Below are 21580 nucleotides of genomic sequence, written 5' to 3' on the forward strand. Positions count from 1 at the left end.
CCTTATCTGAGTTGATCGAGGTGGAGGGTCCCCTTGACACGATCCAGGAAATAATTAAGGCCTTAAGCATAGCTAATTCTTTTATTTGTGATGCGAATATGCAGATTATTCGCCTGAACACCAAGGCTTCACGTTTTTTTTGTGCTAGCCCCTAGGGCACTCTGGCTGAAGTCTTGGTCTGCGGACATGACTTTGAAGTCTTAATTTCTTTCCCTCCCATATAAGGGAAAGATTATTTTTGGTCCAGGCCTGGACCCTATCATATCACGGTTACTGGAGGCAAAGGTGCCTTTTTACCGCAGGATAAGAAAAAGAAACCTAAGGGACAAGGTCCTACTTTTCGTTCCTTTCGTTCAGACAAATCCCAATGTCAGCATCCCTTTGCAAAGCCGGAACAGTCCAAGAGAACTTGGAAACCTCCTCAGTCCTGGAATAAATTCAATAGAATAAGACCACCGAGTCAAAGTCGGCATGAAGGGGCGGCCCCCGATCCGGCTTTGGATCTGGTAGGGGGCAGACTGTCACTCTTTTCAGAAGCTTGGTTTGGGGACGTGCAAGACCCGTGGGTACTGCAGGTCATCGCTCAGGGATACAGGATAGGTTTCAAGTCTCATCCTCCCAGGGGCATATTCCTCTTATCAAACCTGACTTCAAGGCCAGAAAAAGAGAGAGGCTTTTCTAGGGTGTGTGAGGTATCTCTCTGCCCTGGGGGTCATTGTACCGGTACCTCCAGCAGAGAGAGGTCTGGCATACTATTCAAACCTGTTTGTGGTCCCAAAGAAGGAGGGTACTTTTCGTCTAATTCTGGACCGAAAATGGTTAAACAAATTCGTGTCTGTCCCCTTGTTCAAGATGGAGACAATAAGGTCCATTCTTCCTTTAGTCCTGGAAGGACAATTTATGACCATGATAGACCTGAAGGATGCTTACCTTCACACCCCTATACACTAGGAACATTTCAAGTTCCTAAGATTTGTGTTCCTGAACCAGCACTTCCAGTTTATTGCTCGTCCGTTTGGTCTAGCTACTGCTCCAAGAGTTTTTACGAAGGTTCTAGGGGCTCTGCTCGCAGTGGCCAGAACCAGAGGGTTTGCAGTGGCACCGTACTTAGATGATATTTTGGTTCAAGCACCGTCCTGTTGTTTGGCAGAGGACCATTCGAAAGCCCTTCTTTCTCTTCTTCGATCTCATGGATAGAAGATAAACTTAGAAAAGAGTTCTCTTATTCCCAGTACTAGGGTAGTTCCTGGGTACGATAATAGACTCCATATCCATGAGGATGTTCCTTACAGACCAGATACGTTACAAGCTAACTTCCAATTGTCTTGCCCTCAAGACCTCCTTCAGGTCATCTGTGGCTCGGTGTATGGAGGTAATTGGGCTCATGGTGCCCTGCACGAACATCATCCCCTTTGCCAGATTCCATCTAAGACCTCTTCAGCTGTGCATGCTGAGACAGTAGAACGGCAATCATTCAGCTCTGTCTCAACAGATTTCTCTGGACAGCGCTCGAGAGAATTGCTCTCCTGGTGGCTCTGTCCAGATCACCTGTCCCAAGGTACAGGGCCTGTGGACTCGAAAGGAATCCCTCCTCCCGATCAACATCTTGGAACTTCGAGCGATCTTCAATGCTCTGAAGGCTTGGCCCCTTCTGGGTTCGGCCCAGTTTATCAGATTCCAATCGGACAACATAACCTCAATGGCTTACATCAACCATCAGGGGGGAACGAGGAGCTCCCTAGCAATGAGGGAAGTATCTTGTATTCTGTAATGGGCGGAGGCCCACAACTGCTTGCTGTCAGCGATCCACATTCCGGGTGTAGACAACTGGGAAGTGGATTTCCTCAGCAGACAATCTTTTCATCCGGGGGAATGGTCTCTCCATCCCGAGGTGTTTGCAGAGATTTGCAGCAGATGGGGGACACTGGAGATAGATCTCATGGTGCCCCGGCTCAATTCCAAGCTACCCAGAGATGGGTCACGGTCCGGGGATCCTCAGGCGGAGCTAATAGATGCATTAGCAGTACCTTGGAGGTTCAGTCTGATCTACATTTTCCCGCCATTACCACTTCTACCTCGTGTGGTGGCCCGCATCAAGCAGCAGCGAGCATCCGTTATTCTAATTGCTCCATTGTGGCTTCGGAGGATGTGGTCGCGGATCTGGTGGGGATGTCCTCATCTCTTCCATGGAGGTTACCTTGTCGCAGGAATCTGCTGGAACAAGGTCCTTTTGTTCATCAAAATCTAGAGTCTGACTGTGTGAAGATTGAACGCTTAGTCCTAGCCAAGAGAGGTTTATCTGAGAGAGTTATTGATACTCTCATTCAAGCTCGTAAACCGGTTACTCATAGCATCTATCATAAGGTGGGGAGGACCTACTTATTCTGGTGTGAAGAGCGTGGAGTTCCCTGGCATAAGGTCAGGGTTTCCAGGATTCTTTCCTTTCTCCAGGATGGTCTGGAGATGGGCCTTTTTGCTAGCTCCCTTAAGGGACAGATTTTGGCCCTATCTGTTTTACTGCACAAGAGGCTCGCTGAGCTTCCAGACGTCCAGTCTTTTGTTCAGGCTCTGACGAGAATCAGACCTGTGTTTCGACCTAGCGCTCCTCCTTGGAGTTTGAATCTTCTTAAGGTTTTGCAGAGGGCTCCGTTTGAGCCTATGCACGGGCTTGACATTAAATTACTATCTTGGAAGTTTCTCTTTTTATTGGCTATTGCTTCGGCACGCAGAGTATCTGAGATGGCTGCCTTGCAATGTTTGCCCCCTTACCTAGTTTTCCATGCTGATAAGGCTGTTCTTCGTACTGGGTTAGGTTTTCTTCTTAAGGTTGTTTCTGATAGCAAAATCAATTAGGAGATTGTTGTTCCTTCATTGTGTCCTAACCCTTCTTATTCGAAGGAGCGGTTACTTCATAATTTGGATGTGGTTCGGGCCTTGAAGTTCTATCTTCAAGCTTCTAAGGAGACATACTTCTTCTTTGTTTCTTGTCTAAGGTGTCTATTCTAAAAAGCGTAAGGGGCAGAAAGCCTCGTCCACTTCCTTATCTTTTTGGTTGAGGAGCATTATTCGCTTAGCATATGAAACAGCGGTACATAAGTCTCCTCAGAGGATTAAGGCTCATTCAACTAGAGCAGTGGCTTCCTCTTGGGCCTTCAAAAATTAGGCCTCTATGTAACAGATTTGTAAGGCGGCTACCTGGTCCTCTTTACATACCTTTTCAATATTTTACAAGTTTGACGTTTTTGCTTCGGCTGAAGCATCTTTTGGGAGAAAGGTTTTGCAGGCTGTGATGCCCTCAGAATAGGGTCCACCTCTCCTTTTTTTTTTTTTTTTCCTACCGTTTCATTCGGCATCCTCTAGAGCTTGGGTATATGTTTCCCACAAGTAAGGAATGAAGCTGTGGACTCTCCTCATATTCAAAAGGAGAACATAAATTATGCATACCAGATAATTTCCTTTCCTTCTGTTTGAGGAGAGTCCACGGCCCTCGCCTGTTTTCTCTGTTGGGTGTACCTAAATTTTTGTTTTGTTCTTCTGGCACCATTTATATCCTGATATTTCTCCTACTGTTCCTTGTTCCCTCGGCAGAATGACTGGGGGATGAGGGGAGTGGGGGAGGTATTTAAGCCTTTGGCTGGGGTGTCTTTGCCTCCTCCTGGTGGCCAGGTTCGGTATTTTCCCAAGTAAGGAATGAAGCTGTGGACTCTCCTCATACAGAAGGAAAGGAAATTATCTGGTAAGCATAATTTATGTTATTTCTATTTTATTTTTTTGGTAATCCCTCGTGTGATTGGCTCATCCATGTGCATTGATATTTATTCAACAAAGGTTATCTGAAGAATTAAGCAAATTAGATTATAGAAGTAAATTGGAATGTTGTTTAAAATTGTATTCTCTATCTGAATCATGAAAGAAAATTTTGGGGTTTAGTGTTCCTTTGTCTTTTCGGACACAATACACACTACTGCGAGCTCTCTGATATTGAATACTGGCGCACGAGCCCTCATAGCATATGTGTATATGCCTCTGAAAAATAAAACTTACCAGGAAAGGCTCAATAACCTAAATATGAATAGCTTAAAGGAGAAAGGTGAATTGATAGTAACTTTCAATTATAGTAAGGTGCTTAGTAAAGCTGAGGCTGTATTTTTCACAAAAAGAACAATTAGAGAACAAGGGGTCATGTTCTCAAGCTGAAAGGTAGAACATTCAGGAGTAATTTTTGTAAACCTCTTTAGTTGATTCATGGGGGGGGTAGTTATCAAGCCGTCTACTTTTCTGCCTTCGCCGGCCCAATACGCCCGCCTAAGCTCGCCTACCTTCGCCGCCGCGGACCTTGAATATGTTCGCCTAAGTTATCAAATAAAGCTGTCAAAAAGCCGCGGGGCGATGAGCAGCGGACTGTGATAGTTATCACTCATCCGATCTCGCTGCTCTTCGGCTTTTTCCCAGCTTTATTGCTAGCCTGTCACTAAGCACCCACACTAAACTACACTGTTCTACCCCCTATACCGGCGCCCCCGGAGCCTCCCGTAACTCAATAAAGTTACTAACCCCTAAACCGCCGCTCCTAGACCCTGCCGCAACTCTGATAAATGTATTAACCCCTAAACCGCCGCTCCCGGACACCGCTACCACCTACATTATACCTAGTAACCCCTATCCTGCCCCCCCTATACCGTCGCCTCTATAATAAAATTATTAACCCCTATCCTGCTGATCCCGCACCTCGCCGCAACTAAATAAATAGTTTAACCCCTAAACCGCCGCTCCCTGAACCCGCCGCAACCTATATTAAACCTATTAACCCCTATCCTGCCCCCCCTACACCGTCGTCACCTATAATAAATTAATTAACCCCTATCCTGCCCCCCACTACACCGCCGCCACTGTAATAAAATTATTAACCCCTAAACCTAAGTCTAACCCTAACCCTAACGCCCCCCCTAACTTAAATATTAATTAAATAGATCTAAATAATATTACTCTTATGAACTAAATTAATCCTATTTTAAACTAAATACTTACCTTTAAAATAAACCCTAATATAGCTACAATATAAATAATAATTATATTGTAGCTATCTTAGGATTTATTTTTATTTTACAGGCAACTTTCAATTTATTTTTACTAGGTACAATAGCTATTAAATAGTTATTAACTATTTAATAGCTTACCTAGCTAAAATAAAGAGAAATGTACCTGTAAAATAAAAACTAACCTAAGTTACAATTACACCTAACACTACACTATACTTAAATAAATTATTCCTATTTAAAACTAAATACCTACCTGTAAAATAAACCCTAAGATAGCTACAATATAATTAATAATTACATTGTAGCTATCTTAGGATTTATATTTATTTTACAGGTAACTTTGTATTTATTTTAGCTAGTTAGAATAGTTATTAAATAGTTATTAACTATTTAATAACTACCTAGCTAAAAGAAATACAAAATTACCTGTAAAATAAATCCTAACCTAAGTTACAATTAAACCTAATACTACACTATCATTACATTAATTAAATAAATTAAATACAAATAACTACAATTAAATACAATTACATAAACTAGCTAAAGTACAAAAAATAAAAAAAGCTAAGTTACAAAAAATAAAAATATAAGTTACAAACATTTAAAAAATATTACAATTTTAAGCTACTTACACCTAATCTAAGCCCCCTAATAAAATAACAAACCCCCCCAAAATAAAAAAATGCCCTACCCTATTCTAAATTAAATAAAGTTCAAAGCTCTTTTACCTTACCAGCCCTTAAAAGGGCCATTTGTGGGGGCATGCCCCAAAAAGTTCAGCTCTTTTGCCTGTAAAAGAAAAATACAACCCCCCCAACATTAAAACCCACCACCCACATACCCCTAATCTAACCCAAACCCCCCTTACAAAAACCTAACACTAATCCCCTGAAGATCATCCTACCTTGAGTCGTCTTCACTAAGCCGAGCAGCGATGGAACCGAAGTGGACATCCGGAGTGGAAGAAGTTAATCCTCCAAGCGGCACTGAAGAAATCTTCCATCCGATGAAGTCATCATCCAGGCGGCGCTGAAGAAGTCTTCGATCCGAGCGATCTCATCTTCCAAGAGGCGCTGAAGAGGTCTTCTATCCGGGCGATGTCATCTTCCAAGCCGTGTCTTGAATCTTGATCCCGCCGACGCGGAACATCCTTCTTCACCGACGGACTACCGACGAATGAAGGCTCCTTTAAGGGACGTCATCCAAGATGGCGTCCCCTCAATTCTGATTGGCTGATAGGATTCTATCAGCCAATCGGAATTAAGGTAGGAAAAATCTGATGGAATCAGCCAATCAGATTCAAGTTCAATCCGATTGGCTGATCCAATCAGCCAATCAGATTGAGCTCGCATTCTATTGGCTGTTCCGATCAGCCAATAGAATGCGAGCTCAATCTGATTGGCTGATTGGATCAGCCAATCGGATTGAACTTGAATCTGATTGGCTGATTCCATCAGCCAATCAGATTTTTCCTACCTTAATTCCGATTGGCTGATAGAATCCTATCAGCCAATCGGAATTGAGGGGACGCCATCTTGGATGACGTCCCTTAAAGGAGCCTTCATTCGTCGGTAGTCCGTCGGTGAAGAAGTATGTTCTGCGTCAGCGGGATGAAGATTCAAGACCCGGCTTGGAAGATGACATCGCCCGGATAGAAGACCTCTTCAGCGCCTCTTGGAAGATGACATCGCCCGGATCGAAGACTTCTTCAGCGCCGCCTGGATGATGACTTCATCGGATGGAAGATTTCTTCAGCGCCGCTTGGAGGATTAACTTCTTCCGCTCCGGATGTCCACTTTGGTTCCATCGCTGCTCGGCTGAGTGAAGACGACTCAAGGTAGGATGATCTTCAGGGGATTAGTGTTAGGTTTTTGTAAGGGGGGTTTGGGTTAGATTAGGGGTATGTGGGTGGTGGGTTTTAATGTTGGGGGGGTTGTATTTTTCTTTTACAGGCAAAAGAGCTGAACTTTTTGGGGCATGCCCCCACAAATGGCCCTTTTAAGGGCTGGTAAGGTAAAAGAGCTTTGAACTTTATTTAATTTAGAATAGGGTAGGGCATTTTTTTATTTTGGGGGTGTTTGTTATTTTATTAGGGGGCTTAGATTAGGTGTAAGTAGCTTAAAATTGTTGTAATATTTTTTAAATGTTTGTAACTTATTTTTTTATTTTTTGTAACTTAGCTTTTTTTATTTTTTGTACTTTAGTTAGTTTATGTAATTGTATTTAATTGTAGTTATTTGTAGGTAGTTTATTTAATTAATTTAATGATAGTGTAGTGTTAGGATTTATTTTACAGGTAATTTTGTATTTCTTTTAGCTAGGTAGTTATTAAATAGTTAATAACTATTTAATAACTATTCTAATTAGCTAAAATAAATACAGTTACCTGTAAAATAAATATAAATCCTAAGATAGCTACAATATAATTATTATTTATATTGTAGCTATATTAGGGTTTATTTTACAGGTAAGTATTTAGTTTTAAATAGGATTAACTTAGTTAATAATAGAAATATTATTTAGATTTATTTAATTAATATTTAAGTTAGGGGGGTGTTAGGGTTAGTGTTAGACTTAGGTTTAGGGGTTAATAATTTTATTACAGTGGCGGCGGTGTAGTGGGGGGCAGGATAGGGGTTAATAAATTTAATATAGGTGGCGACGGTGTAGGGGGGGCAGGATAGGGGTTAATAAATTTAATATAGTTTAATATAGGTTGCGGCGGGTTCAGGGAGCGGCGGTTTAGGGGTTAATACATATATTATAGTTGCGGTGGGCTCCGGGAGCGGCGGTTTAGGGGGTAATAACTTTATTTAGTTGCGGCGGTGTAGGAGGCACAGATTAGTGGTGTTTAGACTCGGGGTACATGTTAGGGTGTTAGGTGCAGACAGCTCCCATAGAAATCAATGGGATGTCTGTCAGCAGCGAACTTGTACTTTCGCTATGGTCAGACTCCCATTGATTCCTATGGGATCCGCCGCCTCCAGGGGTGGCGGTTTGAAAACCAGGTACGCTGGGCCGTAAAAGTGCCAAGCGTACCTGCTAGTTTTTTGATAACTAGCAAAAGTAGTGAGATTGTGCCGCACTTGTGTGCGGAACATCTGGAGTGACGTAAGAATCGATCTGTGTCGGACTGAGTCCGGCGGATCGAAGTTTACGTCACAAAATTCTACTTTTGCCGGTCTCGAGCCTTTGATAACTAAGGCGAATCAGCCTCGCCACAAATACGCTGCGGAATTCCAGAGTATTTGAGGTTGACGGCTTGATAACTACCCCCCATGGAATAAACTTCTATTACAGGTAGTAATGACAAACACTGTGGGGGGACTTAAAAAATGCCTATGATAAGTATAATGCTATCCTATGAACTAGATGGGCAGACATGTGCCTATGGTTCTTATCTGCTGTCAAATTCTGTTTCTGTGTTTATTCCTCCCCTCCCTCCACCCCAAATGTGTAGTAGACTTAACTAACCACCACAATTAGGAGTCAATAGGTTGGGCATTTTTAACACAATTTATCATGCATACTTTGCAATCAGGAGCTCCAAATCAAAGAATTATTATAAAAGCATCATCTGGTATGAAAATATATTGATGCAAAGTTGTGTTTGATCTTTTCTCAAATTATTTATGCTCTTGTTATTTTAACATGTCTGTAAATTGTTGCCAGCAGTAGCTAAACATACAGACTCGCTGCTGCTTTCATGTTATTGCTAACACTCTCTTTCTTTTCAGCACGACGTCTCTCAGACATTGTTGAAAGCTACTCTGGACAGTGTGGTCGAGGAGTGTGTCAGCTTCGTGGGAGTGGATATAAACATCTGCTCGGAAACCCTGTTGAGGTAAACACAACCCTGTACAATATATTAGCAGTCAATGAATGCCTGTAAAATGCGGGGTCAAACAATGAAGAAACGAACATCATAACCTATTCATTGCTGGACTGGTTTGTGTGGCTTTAAGGTTATATTTTGTTCTTTGCAAACTTTGACTTATGCTTCAGCTTAAAAAGATTTACACAACACAGCGATTGTCCTTGCGGTGTCACCTGCTTCTGTGGATAATTCTATTCAAAGCAAGAATAATGGTTTTTGTAAAGTGCTATTGTGCACTGTTAGTTCTTCATTTCATGATGTTTATCTTTCTTTGATGAGCATAATATTTGCAAAGAAAACATAAACATTGGTTTATCCATTTTTTAAAATCTATTTAGAGTAATTTAACATTAAAGTTGCTCGTTAGGACATTACCTGGCAAACAAATACCAGGAACATGCACTGCTATAAAGCTAACAGTGACCCGATAACTATAATTATTTCTGTGCAGGAGGAAGCTTTTTTTAAGCTTCTAATACATGAACACAAGATTGAAAACCGTGGTTATATATGTGTGTATAATGTCTCACTATGCTTATATTACCATAATTTTTGTTAATCCCAATACTGGTAAGTTAATTATTCATTCAATGAAAATGATGTGCAAATATTTATTAAATGAACTGTAAAATATTAACTAAATTATTTATAGAAATATAATATATATAAATAATTTGAGTGTGGACCTTTTTTGTGCATCTTTGGATAAATATTCCAAATCTGAAGGTGGTTAAATGACCTGGTTTTCAGAACATATATTCCAAGATTATGTATTAATGTATTAAAACAAACCTTAAAGGAACTTTAAAGTCCTATGTTTCTGTGTTGCATTTTAAAGTGAAAGTCAACCATAGCGTTCTTGAAACGCTAGGGTTGACTGTTGAAACAGATAAAGGGCACTTTCATTTATGAAGTATAAGATACTTCATGCAGAAAGCGCCTTTATTCGTTTCAACCGTTAGCCGTTCAGCCCAAAACATTTTTTGCTAAGAGGTGACGTTTTCACCTCTTAGCCAGTAGCCGTGCGGTAAATCCGGTTTGGGGCCTATGGGAGCCGGATTTACCACACAGCTATTTGCTATGAGGTGAAAATGTCACCTCTTAGCAAAATATTTTTTTGCCGTGGGCTGCTGTAGCAGCTAAGAACGGCAAATGGTTGAAACGAATAAAGACACTTTCTGCATGAAGTATCTTATACTTCATGAATGAAAGTGCCCTTTATTTGTTTCAACAGTCAACCCTAGCGTTTAAAAACGCTATGGTTGACTTTCACTTTAAAGGACCATAATACCCAAATGTTTAAACACTTGAAAGTGATGCAGTATAGCTGTAAAAAGCTGACTAGAAAATATCTCCTAAACATCTCTATGTAAAAAAGAAAGATATTTTACCTCAAAAGTTCCTCAGTAGCCACATCCGATTGTAAAGGATTTCTAAGCAGCATATTAGTATGTCTGTCCTGGGACAGCTGAAAGGATGAGCCTCGTGAACTCTCATATTATTTCACGGGTAAAGGAAGCTTACTATGAAATCTCATGAGAGTTAAGTCAAATCTCATGAGATCACAGTAAGAGTTCATGACCTCAGCACTGCTGATGCTGATTGGCTGCTGTTCATTTCTTCATTTTTTTTTTTTACCTGCAGCTGGGATCAGCTGAGTATAACTTTTTACACAGAACTTACTCTGCTGAGCTGAGGAAATTGTGAGGTAAAATATCTTCCTTTTTTACATAGAGATGCTCAGGTGATATTTTCCTGTCAGCTTTTTACAGCTATGCTGCATCAGTTTCAAGTGATTTAGCATATGAGTATTATGTCCCTTTAAAGAGGACATTTTAATATTGCCTGTGTTGAGAGTTAAACATGCGTGTGGGGCATGTCACTGCCCACCTATAGAGAAGTGGGTGTTTTTCCTATCAGCCAGTGGAGCTTCTATCCCACAGACTATTTGTGCTTTTCATTTTAGTTTTGAAATCAAAATAAATATCTATAAAGGGTCATCAAACACAAAAAGTTTCTTTCATGATTCTGATAGAGCAAGCAATTTTAAACATTTTTCCAATTTATTCCTATTATCTAATTTGCTTTATTCTCTTAGTGTCCTTTTGTTGAATGAGCAGAAATGCATTACTGGGAGATAGTTAATGCATTGGGTGAACTAATAACATGAGGCATATATGTGCAGCCACCAATCATCAGCTCCTGAGTCTAAGAGAACAAAACCAATGTAATAATAGAAAATTAGAAAGCTGTTTAAAACCACATGCTTAATCATGAAAGAAAAACATGGGGTTCATGTCCCTTTAATCATGAAAGAAAAACATGGGGTTCATGTCCCTTTAATCATGAAAGAAAAACATGGGGTTCATGTCCCTTTAATGTAACCTTTTTTATACAAATTATATTTTAAGATGTTTAAGCTCATTGAGTCCAACCCAGAGAAAAGCACTGTATAAGTTGTTATTATTGTATAATAATATTGCCCATGCATGATAGAAATGTGTTGTTTTATGTCCCTTTACTACGCACACAGTAAATGTATAACAAATAATGTGCAGAGGTAACGGGGGAAATTATTTGAAATGAAGAATATCACAAAGATGTAATGTAAGAAAGGTATTAATAAGCACATGTCTGTGCTATAGAACTGATTATGATTGGTTTAATTTACATCACAGTGCAGTCGTCATCCAAAATACATCATCTGTCCCCTGACTTCTGTCTGGTATTTTACTGGCTCATCTCACCTGCCATTAAATCAGTGATTCGTGGAGCTCTTCTAGTTTAGGTTAGTTTACCATCAGATTCATACAGGACTACATTTGCCAAAATTCAGCGGAGAGAAAGGACATTACAGCTAATTCGACTGCTGCATGAATCCCACTCTCTATTCTCACAACATTTTCTGAATTTGTTGCCCTATGTAGCATGTGACAGCCCTCAAGCAATCACAAAATGCATATATGTATATTCTGTGAACTCTTGCACATGCTCAGTAGGAGCTGTACGCATAAAAACGCTGTGCACATTTTCATAATAGAAGTAAATTGGAAGTTGTTTTTTTGTTTTGTTTTTTAAATTGGCTCTATATGAATCATGAAAGTTTATTTTTGTCTTTTGCTTATAGAACCTGTGTTTGCATACTGATCAGCAATTTTAATTAGTGTGTTTTTGTTTAATAAAGTATATTTATACAGTACTGTTTATTTTTATTTTAGGCATATTGCTGGATTGAATTCTGCGAGGGCTAAAAATATTGTTGAAAGAAGAGAGAAGAATGGACCCTTTATAAATCGTGAGCAACTCAAGAGTGTCAAAGGCCTAGGGCCCAAATCCTTCCAGCAGTGTGCCGGCTTCATTAGAATAAACCAGGAATTTGTTAGGAACTTATGCAGGTATTTTGTTACTTAATAATTATGCATCATATGGAATTTAATATTGCGCAAAAGCTCACAGATCATAATAATAATATTGTTACTGTAGTTTAAATCAGTGTGATGTGCTTTATTTTTTTTTATAAAGTTATTTAACTCTATGGATTATCATTTTTTATTAATATTAGTTTTAAAAAGTAACAAAAAAAAAACGTTTTTTTTCAATGTTTTTAGAATTATTTGTTATATCACATCTATTAAGCATTTATGTAACCATTTATGTAACCAAAGTAGTAAAAATAAAAAGGTTTTTTTCTCCAACATAGGTGTGTCCGGTCCACGGCGTCATCCTTACTTGTGGGATATTCTCTTCCCCAACAGGAAATGGCAAAGAGCCCAGCAAAGCTGGTCACATGATCCCTCCTAGGCTCCGCCTACCCCAGTCATTCTCTTTGCCGTTGTACAGGCAACATCTCCACGGAGATGGCTTAGAGTTTTTTAGTGTTTAACTGTAGTTTTTATTATTCAATCAAGAGTTTGTTATTTTGAAATAGTGCTGGTATGTACTATTTACTCAGAAACAGAAAAGAGATGAAGATTTCTGTTTGTATGAGGAAAATGATTTTAGCAACCGTCACTAAAATCCATGGCTGTTCCACACAGGACTGTTGAGAGCAATTAACTTCAGTTGGGGGAACAGTGAGCAGTCTCTTGCTGCTTGAGGTATGACACATTCTAACAAGACGATGTAATGCTGGAAGCTGTCATTTTCCCTATGGGATCCGGTAAGCCATGTTTATTACGATCGTAAATAAGGGCTTCAAAAAGGGCTTATTAAGACTGTAGACTTTTTCTGGGCTAAATCGATTGATTATTAACACATATTTAGCCCTGAGGAATCATTTTATCTGGGTATTTTGATATAATAATATCGGCAGGCACTGTTTTAGACACCTTATTCTTTAGGGGCTTTCCCAAAGCATAGGCAGAGCCTCATTTTCGCGCCGGTGTTGCGCACTTGTTTTTGAGAGGCATGGCATGCAGTCGCATGTGAGAGGAGCTCTGATACTTAGAAAAGACTTTCTGAAGGCGTAATTTGGTATCGTATTCCCCTTGGGGCTTGGTTGGGTCTCAGCAAAGCAGATACCAGGGACTGTAAAGGGGTTAAAGTTCAAAACGGCTCCGGTTCCGTTATTTTAAGGGTTAAAGCTTCAAAATTTGGTGTGCAATACTTTTAAGGCTTTAAGACACTGTGGTGAAAATTTGGTGAATTTTGAACAATTCCTTCATGTTTTTTCGCATTTGCAGTAATAAAGTGTGTTCAGTTTAAAATTTAAAGTGACAGTAACGGTTTTATTTTAAAACGTTTTTTGTACTTTGTTATCAAGTTTATGCCTGTTTAACATGTCTGAACTACCAGATAGACTGTGTTCTGAATGTGGGGAAGCCAGAATTCCTATTCATTTAAATAAATGTGATTTATGTGACAATGACAATGATGCCCAAGATGATTCCTCAAGTGAGGGGAGTAAGCATGGTACTGCATCATTCCCTCCTTCGTCTACACGAGTCTTGCCCACTCAGGAGGCCCCTAGTACATCTAGCGCGCCAATACTCCTTACTATGCAACAATTAACGGCTGTAATGGATAATTCTGTCAAAAACATTTTAGCCAAAATGAACACTTATCAGCGTAAGCGCGACTGCTCTGTTTTAGATACTGAAGAGCATGACGACGCTGATAATAATATTTCTGAAGGGCCCCTAACCCAGTCTGATGGGGCCAGGGAGGTTTTGTCTGAGGGAGAAATTACTGATTCAGGGAACATTTCTCAACTAGCTGAACCTGATGTGATTGCATTTAAATTTAAGTTGGAACATCTCCGCATTCTGCTTAAGGAGGTATTATCCACTCTGGATGATTGTGACAAGTTGGTCATCCCAGAGAAACTATGTAAAATGGACAAGTTCCTAGAGGTGCCGGGGCTCCCAGAAGCTTTTCCTATACCCAAGCGGGTGGCGGACATTGTTAATAGAGAATGGGAAAGGCCCGGTATTCCTTTCGTCCCTCCCCCCATATTTAAAAAATTGTTTCCTATGGTCGACCCCAGAAAGGACTTATGGCAGACAGTCCCCAAGGTCGAGGGAGCGGTTTCCACTTTAAACAAACGCACCACTATACCCATAGAGGATAGTTGTGCTTTCAAAGATCCTATGGATAAAAAATTAGAAGGTTTGCTTAAAAAGATGTTTGTTCAGCAGGGTTACCTTCTACAACCAATTTCATGCATTGTCCCTGTCGCTACAGCCGCATGTTTCTGGTTCGATGAGCTGATAAAGGCGGTCGATAGTGATTCTCCTCCTTATGAGGAGATTATGGACAGAATCAATGCTCTCAAATTGGCTAATTCTTTCACCCTAGACGCCACTTTGCAATTGGCTAGGTTAGCGGCTAAGAATTCTGGGTTTGCTATTGTGGCGCGCAGAGCGCTTTGGTTGAAATCTTGGTCGGCTGATGCGTCTTCCAAGAACAAGCTACTTAACATTCCTTTCAAGGGGAAAACGCTGTTTGGCCCTGACTTGAAAGAGATTATCTCTGATATCACTGGGGGTAAGGGCCACGCCCTTCCTCAGGATCGGCCTTTCAAGGCAAAAAATAAACCTAATTTTCGTCCCTTTCGTAGAAACGGACCAGCCCAAAGTGCTACGTCCTCTAAGCAAGAGGGTAATACTTCTCAAGCCAAGCCAGCTTGGAGACCAATGCAAGGCTGGCACAAGGGAAAGCAGGCCAAGAAACCTGCCACTGCTACCAAGACAGCATGAAATGTTGGCCCCCGATCCGGGACCGGATCTGGTGGGGGGCAGACTCTCTCTCTTCGCTCAGGCTTGGGCAAGAGATGTTCTGGATCCTTGGGCGCTAGAAATAGTCTCCCAAGGTTATCTTCTGGAATTCAAGGGACTTCCCCCAAGGGGGAGGTTCCACAAGTCTCAGTTGTCTTCAGACCACATAAAAAGACAGGCATTCTTACATTGTGTAGAAGACCTGTTAAAAATGGGAGTGATTCATCCTGTTCCATTAAGAGAACAAGGGATGGGGTTCTACTCCAATCTGTTTATAGTTCCCAAAAAAGAGGGAACGTTCAGACCAATCTTAGATCTCAAGATCTTAAACAAGTTTCTCAAGGTTCCATCGTTCAAGATGGAAACCATTCGAACTATTCTTCCTTCCATCCAGGAAGGTCAATTCATGACCACGGTGGATTTAAAGGATGCGTATCTACATATTCCTATCCACAAGGAACATCATCGGTTCCTGAGGTTCGCATTCCTGGACAAACATTACCAGTTCGTGGCGCTTCCTTTCGGATTAGCCACTGCTCCAAGGATTTTCACAAAGGTACTAGGGTCCCTTCTAGCTGTGCTAAGACCAAGGGGCATTGCTGTAGTACCTTACTTGGACGACATTCTGATTCAAGCGTCGTCCCTTCCTCAAGCAAAGGCTCACACGGACATTGTCCTGGCCTTTCTCAGATCTCACGGATGGAAAGTGAACGTGGAAAAGAGTTCTCTATCTCCGTCAACAAGGGTTCCCTTCTTGGGAACAATAATAGACTCCTTAGAAATGAGGATTTTTCTGACAGAGGCCAGAAAAACGAAACTTCTAGACTCTTGTCGGATACTTCATTCCGTTCCTCTTCCTTCCATAGCTCAGTGCATGGAAGTGATCGGGTTGATGGTAGCGGCAATGGACATAGTTCCTTTTGCACGCATTCATCTAAGACCATTACAACTGTGCATGCTCAGTCAGTGGAATGGGGACTATACAGACTTGTCTCCGAAGATACAAGTAAATCAGAGGACCAGAGACTCACTCCGTTGGTGGCTGTCCCTGGACAACCTGTCACGAGGGATGACATTCCGCAGACCAGAGTGGGTCATTGTCACGACCGACGCCAGTCTGATGGGCTGGGGCGCGGTCTGGGGATCCCTGAAAGCTCAGGGTCTTTGGTCTCGGGAAGAATCTCTTCTACCGATAAATATTCTGGAACTGAGAGCGATATTCAATGCTCTCAAGGCTTGGCCTCAGCTAGCGAGGGCCAAGTTCATACGGTTTCAATCAGACAACATGACAACTGTTGCGTACATCAACCATCAGGGGGGAACAAGGAGTTCCCTGGCGATGGAAGAAGTGACCAAAATCATTCTATGGGCGGAGTCTCACTCCTGCCACCTGTCTGCTATCCACATCCCAGGAGTGGAAAATTGGGAAGCGGATTTTCTGAGTCGTCAGACATTGCATCCGGGGGAGTGGGAACTCCATCCGGAAATCTTTTCCCAAGTCACTCAGCTGTGGGGCATTCCAGACATGGATCTGATGGCCTCTCGTCAGAACTTCAAAGTTCCTTGCTACGGGTCCAGATCCAGGGATCCCAAGGCGGCTCTAGTGGATGCACTAGTAGCACCTTGGACCTTCAAACTAGCTTATGTGTTCCCGCCGTTTCCTCTCATCCCCAGGCTGGTAGCCAGGATCAATCAGGAGAGGGCGTCGGTGATCTTGATAGCTCCTGCGTGGCCACGCAGGACTTGGTATGCAGATCTGGTGAATATGTCTTCGGCTCCACCTTGGAAGCTACCTTTGAGACGAGACCTTCTTGTTCAGGGTCCGTTCGAACATCCGAATCTGGTTTCACTCCAGCTGACTGCTTGGAGATTGAACGCTTGATCTTATCGAAGCGAGGGTTCTCAGTTTCTGTTATCGATACTCTTGTTCAGGCCAGAAAGCCTGTAACTAGAAAGATTTACCACAAAATTTGGAAAAAATATATCTGTTGGTGTGAATCTAAAGGATTCCCTTGGGACAAGGTTAAGATTCCTAGGATTCTATCCTTCCTTCAAGAAGGATTGGAAAAAGGATTATCTGCAAGTTCCCTGAAGGGACAGATTTCTGCCTTGTCTGTGTTACTTCACAAAAAGCTGGCCGCTGTGCCAGATGTTCAAGCCTTTGTTCAGGCTCTGGTTAGAATTAAGCCTGTTTACAAACCTTTGACTCCTCCTTGGAGTCTCAATTTAGTTCTTTCAGTTCTTCAGGGGGTTCCGTTTGAACCCTTGCATTCCGTTGATATTAAGTTATTATCTTGGAAAGTTTTGTTTTTAGTTGCAATTTCTTCTGCTAGAAGAGTTTCAGAATTATCTGCTCTGCAGTGTTCTCCTCCTTATCTGGTGTTCCATGCAGATAAGGTGGTTTTACGTACTAAACCTAGTTTTCTTCCAAAAGTTGTTTCTAACAAAAACATTAACCAGGAGATTATCGTACCTTCTCTGTGTCCGAAACCAGTTTCAAAGAAGGAACGTTTGTTGCACAATTTGGATGTTGTTCGCGCTCTAAAATTCTATTTAGATGCTACAAAGGATTTTAGACAAACATCTTCCTTGTTTGTTGTTTATTCCGGTAAAAGGAGAGGTCAAAAAGCAACTTCTACCTCTCTCTCTTTTTGGATTAAAAGCATCATCAGATTGGCTTACGAGACTGCCGGACGGCAGCCTCCCGAAAGAATCACAGCTCATTCCACTAGGGCTGTGGCTTCCACATGGGCCTTCAAGAACGAGGCTTCTGTTGATCAGATATGTAGGGCAGCGACTTGGTCTTCACTGCACACTTTTACCAAATTTTACAAGTTTGATACTTTTGCTTCTTCTGAGGCTATTTTTGGGAGAAAGGTTTTGCAAGCCGTGGTGCCTTCCATTTAGGTGACCTGATTTGCTCCCTCCCTTCATCCGTGTCCTAAAGCTTTGGTATTGGTTCCCACAAGTAAGGATGACGCCGTGGACCGGACACACCTATGTTGGAGAAAACAGAATTTATGTTTACCTGATAAATTACTTTCTCCAACGGTGTGTCCGGTCCACGGCCCGCCCTGGTTTTTTTAATCAGGTCTGATAATTTATTTTCTTTAACTACAGTCACCACGGTACCATATGGTTTCTCCTATGCAAATATTCCTCCTTAACGTCGGTCGAATGACTGGGGTAGGCGGAGCCTAGGAGGGATCATGTGACCAGCTTTGCTGGGCTCTTTGCCATTTCCTGTTGGGGAAGAGAATATCCCACAAGTAAGGATGACGCCGTGGACCGGACACACCGTTGGAGAAAGTAATTTATCAGGTAAACATAAATTCTGTTTTTTATTGTTAGACAAAACGTGTTTTTGAGTAATCATAACTGTCTTTTATTTCTGTCAGGGACCAAGCAGGAGCGCAGGCCAGTGTGGAAACTAACATTTCAAAGCCGGGTAAAAAGGCAACAAAAACTGCTTCAAACATTGTTGCTCGGCCAAATCCTTTGGATGAAACCTGTGTGCACCCTGAGTCGTATGGCTTAGCAATGAAGTAAGTCTTATTAGCTGTAATTACTTTAAGTCTGTTATCACAGCTCTGAGATGAGTGTGGTTTGTGCTGTATAAAGTGTTAGCAGTGTGCTGGTGCGCTGTGCACAGATTCTACCGGCCAATCAGAACCCAGTTAAACCCAGAGATCAGCACCCAGTGTGTGTGGATGTTGTACTGATCATGGTGCTTGTAGGTTAAAGCAGCCTTATTTTATACCAGCAGGATACATTTGAGTTCCATTTCCTTTTAAAGGGACAGTGAGCGCTTTGTAATTAAAAGACAATTCAGTTTGTTGCTTTAGAATAACACCTCTAAACATTTTTAAGCAAATTAACACCTTGTTGCAATAGTTTTTCAGTAGCCAAAATCCAACCACCACTTGATTTCGTGATGGAGACAATCAGTGCTTGAGTCTGCAGACAACAAGACTAGCCAGTGTCATTATGTTAGTATAAAGTGCAATTGTTATTAGTTAAAGCCAATTGTGGAAATGTATGTAGCAGGGTTAGCTTTTGGAGGTCTGCAGTTTTTTTAGGTCTGAGAATTAGAAAATCCACAATTTTTAGAGCTGAATTACATGGAAAGGGGGCAAATAAATAATGGAAGTATATGTTGTTTTACTACACATAGAATTTGTATTTTTAAATCTCAAAGTATTTACTGTCCCTTTAAGGTTGAATGCCAGTTTATTTAGAAGTATATCATTTTTCAGGACAAGTTTTCTAAAATACTCAATATAGAGTAAAAAAATATATGTGCGGCCACATTCCTCTAAGCATACTGTGCAAGGGAGTCCACGTCTGGTTTCCCCCATCACCCATAGTGAGATTTCCCCCTGGGTCATATTAATTTGCATACGAAGAGAGAAGCGCTCTACCAGGAACGAACAACAGCTCATCAGCTAGTTCTTTGGCAATTTACCTCCTGGAAGCAGCCTCTTTTAGACCAGTGTGCTTTTCACAGAGGAAAACTTTCCTAAAGTATATAATGATCCCACCAAGTAAGGTCAGTCCAGCCCCGAAAGTTTTCCTCTGTGAAAAGCACACTGGTCTAAAAGAGGCTGCTTCCCTCCTCGTAAGCACACATATATATATAATTATATATATATAAAGAGCGTAGTGGAAACGGCACTCCTCACATCAGCAATCACCTGGTGCACTGCAATTATATATATATACACAGTATATATATATGTGTGTGTGTGTGTGTATATATACAGTATATATACAGTATATATATATATATATATATATATATATATATATATATATATATATATATATATGTCTAAAGTACCTGCAGCAGTCTTCATGATATGTGCAAGAAACATCAGACACAAGGGAATTGACAAAAAGGAAATCTCTCTCCATGGTGTTTTTGATTAAAGTGGATACACACACACATATATATGGAAAGGAGCCAATGAACTAGAGAACCAACTACTTAACAAACAGTGCGGCACTTACCTCATTTTGAGTTGAGGTAGTCTTTGTAAGTAGACAATTCATCTATTACTATTGGTTTCTGTGGGCACACCAACTTACCTGAAGTTTGTTCTAACTAAGAAATTCCCCTTTCATGTGGGAACCTTTTCTAACAACTCTTTTGGACATCAGTTATTGGACTGTTATTGCAATATATTATATTCATTGTTATATGTTATACATTGATGAATTTTAATTGGTTTTATTGATCAATACCATACATGTTAACTAATTAATTTTCAGTGATAAGTACTGTTTTGCGCCCATACACCAATCTTCTAATCCATTTTTTTGTTCTATTAGACTCTGTATTTCTTGGTAGCCGGGGGCCACCAAGATTACCTTGTCAGGTTATATTGGTAGCATCACAGATCTTAATAACTAAACACATTTTTTTTAAATAATTTGCCTCATTATACTCTAAGCGCTGTTATTTTCTAGCTCTTTGTATCCATATGTATATATATATTTATGTTTGTGTGTGTGTGTGTGTGTGTAGATATATATATATATATATATATATATATATGTGTGTGCTGTGTTATATATATATATATGGGTGTGGGTATATATATTAGGGGTTGTGCATCTTCACTGGTATCACGATTCGATTTGATTACGATTATCCTGTCAATGATTCGATTCCGAGATGCATCACGATTACTGCCCATGATTTTCTGATCTAAGTGAATCTTTCAACTCCATGTGTTCCTCATGATATGGTAATGGATTAGGCAAGTGAAATACAGGACTGATATAAATTATATAGAATAATTTAGCATTGAAGTTGGTTAAATTTTAATCTGCGAAGCTAATTTGCACATAAATTTCTATCTTGGGTACATCCTGTTCCACTAGTCTTGTAGAATTTTTATAGTTTATTTTTTTTTGAAGGGAAAATAAGATTTTCTTTCATGTAATTAGCAAAGAGTCCATGAGCTAGTGACGTATGGGATATACCATTCCTACCAGGAGGGGCAAAGTTTCCCAAACCTTAAAATGCCTATAAATCACCCCTCACCACACCCACAATTCAGTTTTACAAACTTTGCCTCCTATGGAGAGTGGTGAAGTAAGTAAGTTTGTGCTAGATTCTACGTTGATATGCGCTCCGCAGGCAGGTTGGAGCCCGGTTTTCCTCTCAGCGTGCAGTGAATGTCAGAGGATGTGAGGAGAGTATTGCCTATTTTGAATGAAGTGATCTCCTTCTAACGGGGTCTATTCATAGGTTCTCTGTATCGGTCGTAGAGATTCATCTTCTTTACCTCCCTTTCAGATCGACGAATACTACTTAATATATATACCATTACCTCTGCTGATTTTCGTTTCAGTACTTGTTTGGCTTTCTAAAAACATGTAGATGAGTGTCCTGGGTAAGTAAGTCTTATTTTCTGTGACACTCTAAGCTATGGTTGGGCACT

General features: G+C 40.7%; 1 protein-coding gene across 1 annotated transcript in view; it reads left to right on the forward strand.

Moving 5' to 3' along the window:
• Positions 1-21580, forward strand: part of SRBD1 (S1 RNA binding domain 1) — an 823313-nt gene that overhangs the window by 699387 nt on the left and 102346 nt on the right. The window contains exons 18-20 of the mRNA XM_053712257.1: positions 8777-8883; positions 12135-12311; positions 18530-18676. Of these exons, the coding sequence (XP_053568232.1) occupies positions 8777-8883; positions 12135-12311; positions 18530-18676 (431 nt within the window). The remainder of the gene's footprint in view (positions 1-8776; positions 8884-12134; positions 12312-18529; positions 18677-21580) is intronic.

This window comes from Bombina bombina, chromosome 4 (assembly GCF_027579735.1).
Source record: "Bombina bombina isolate aBomBom1 chromosome 4, aBomBom1.pri, whole genome shotgun sequence".
Classification (NCBI taxonomy): Eukaryota; Metazoa; Chordata; class Amphibia; order Anura; family Bombinatoridae; genus Bombina; species Bombina bombina.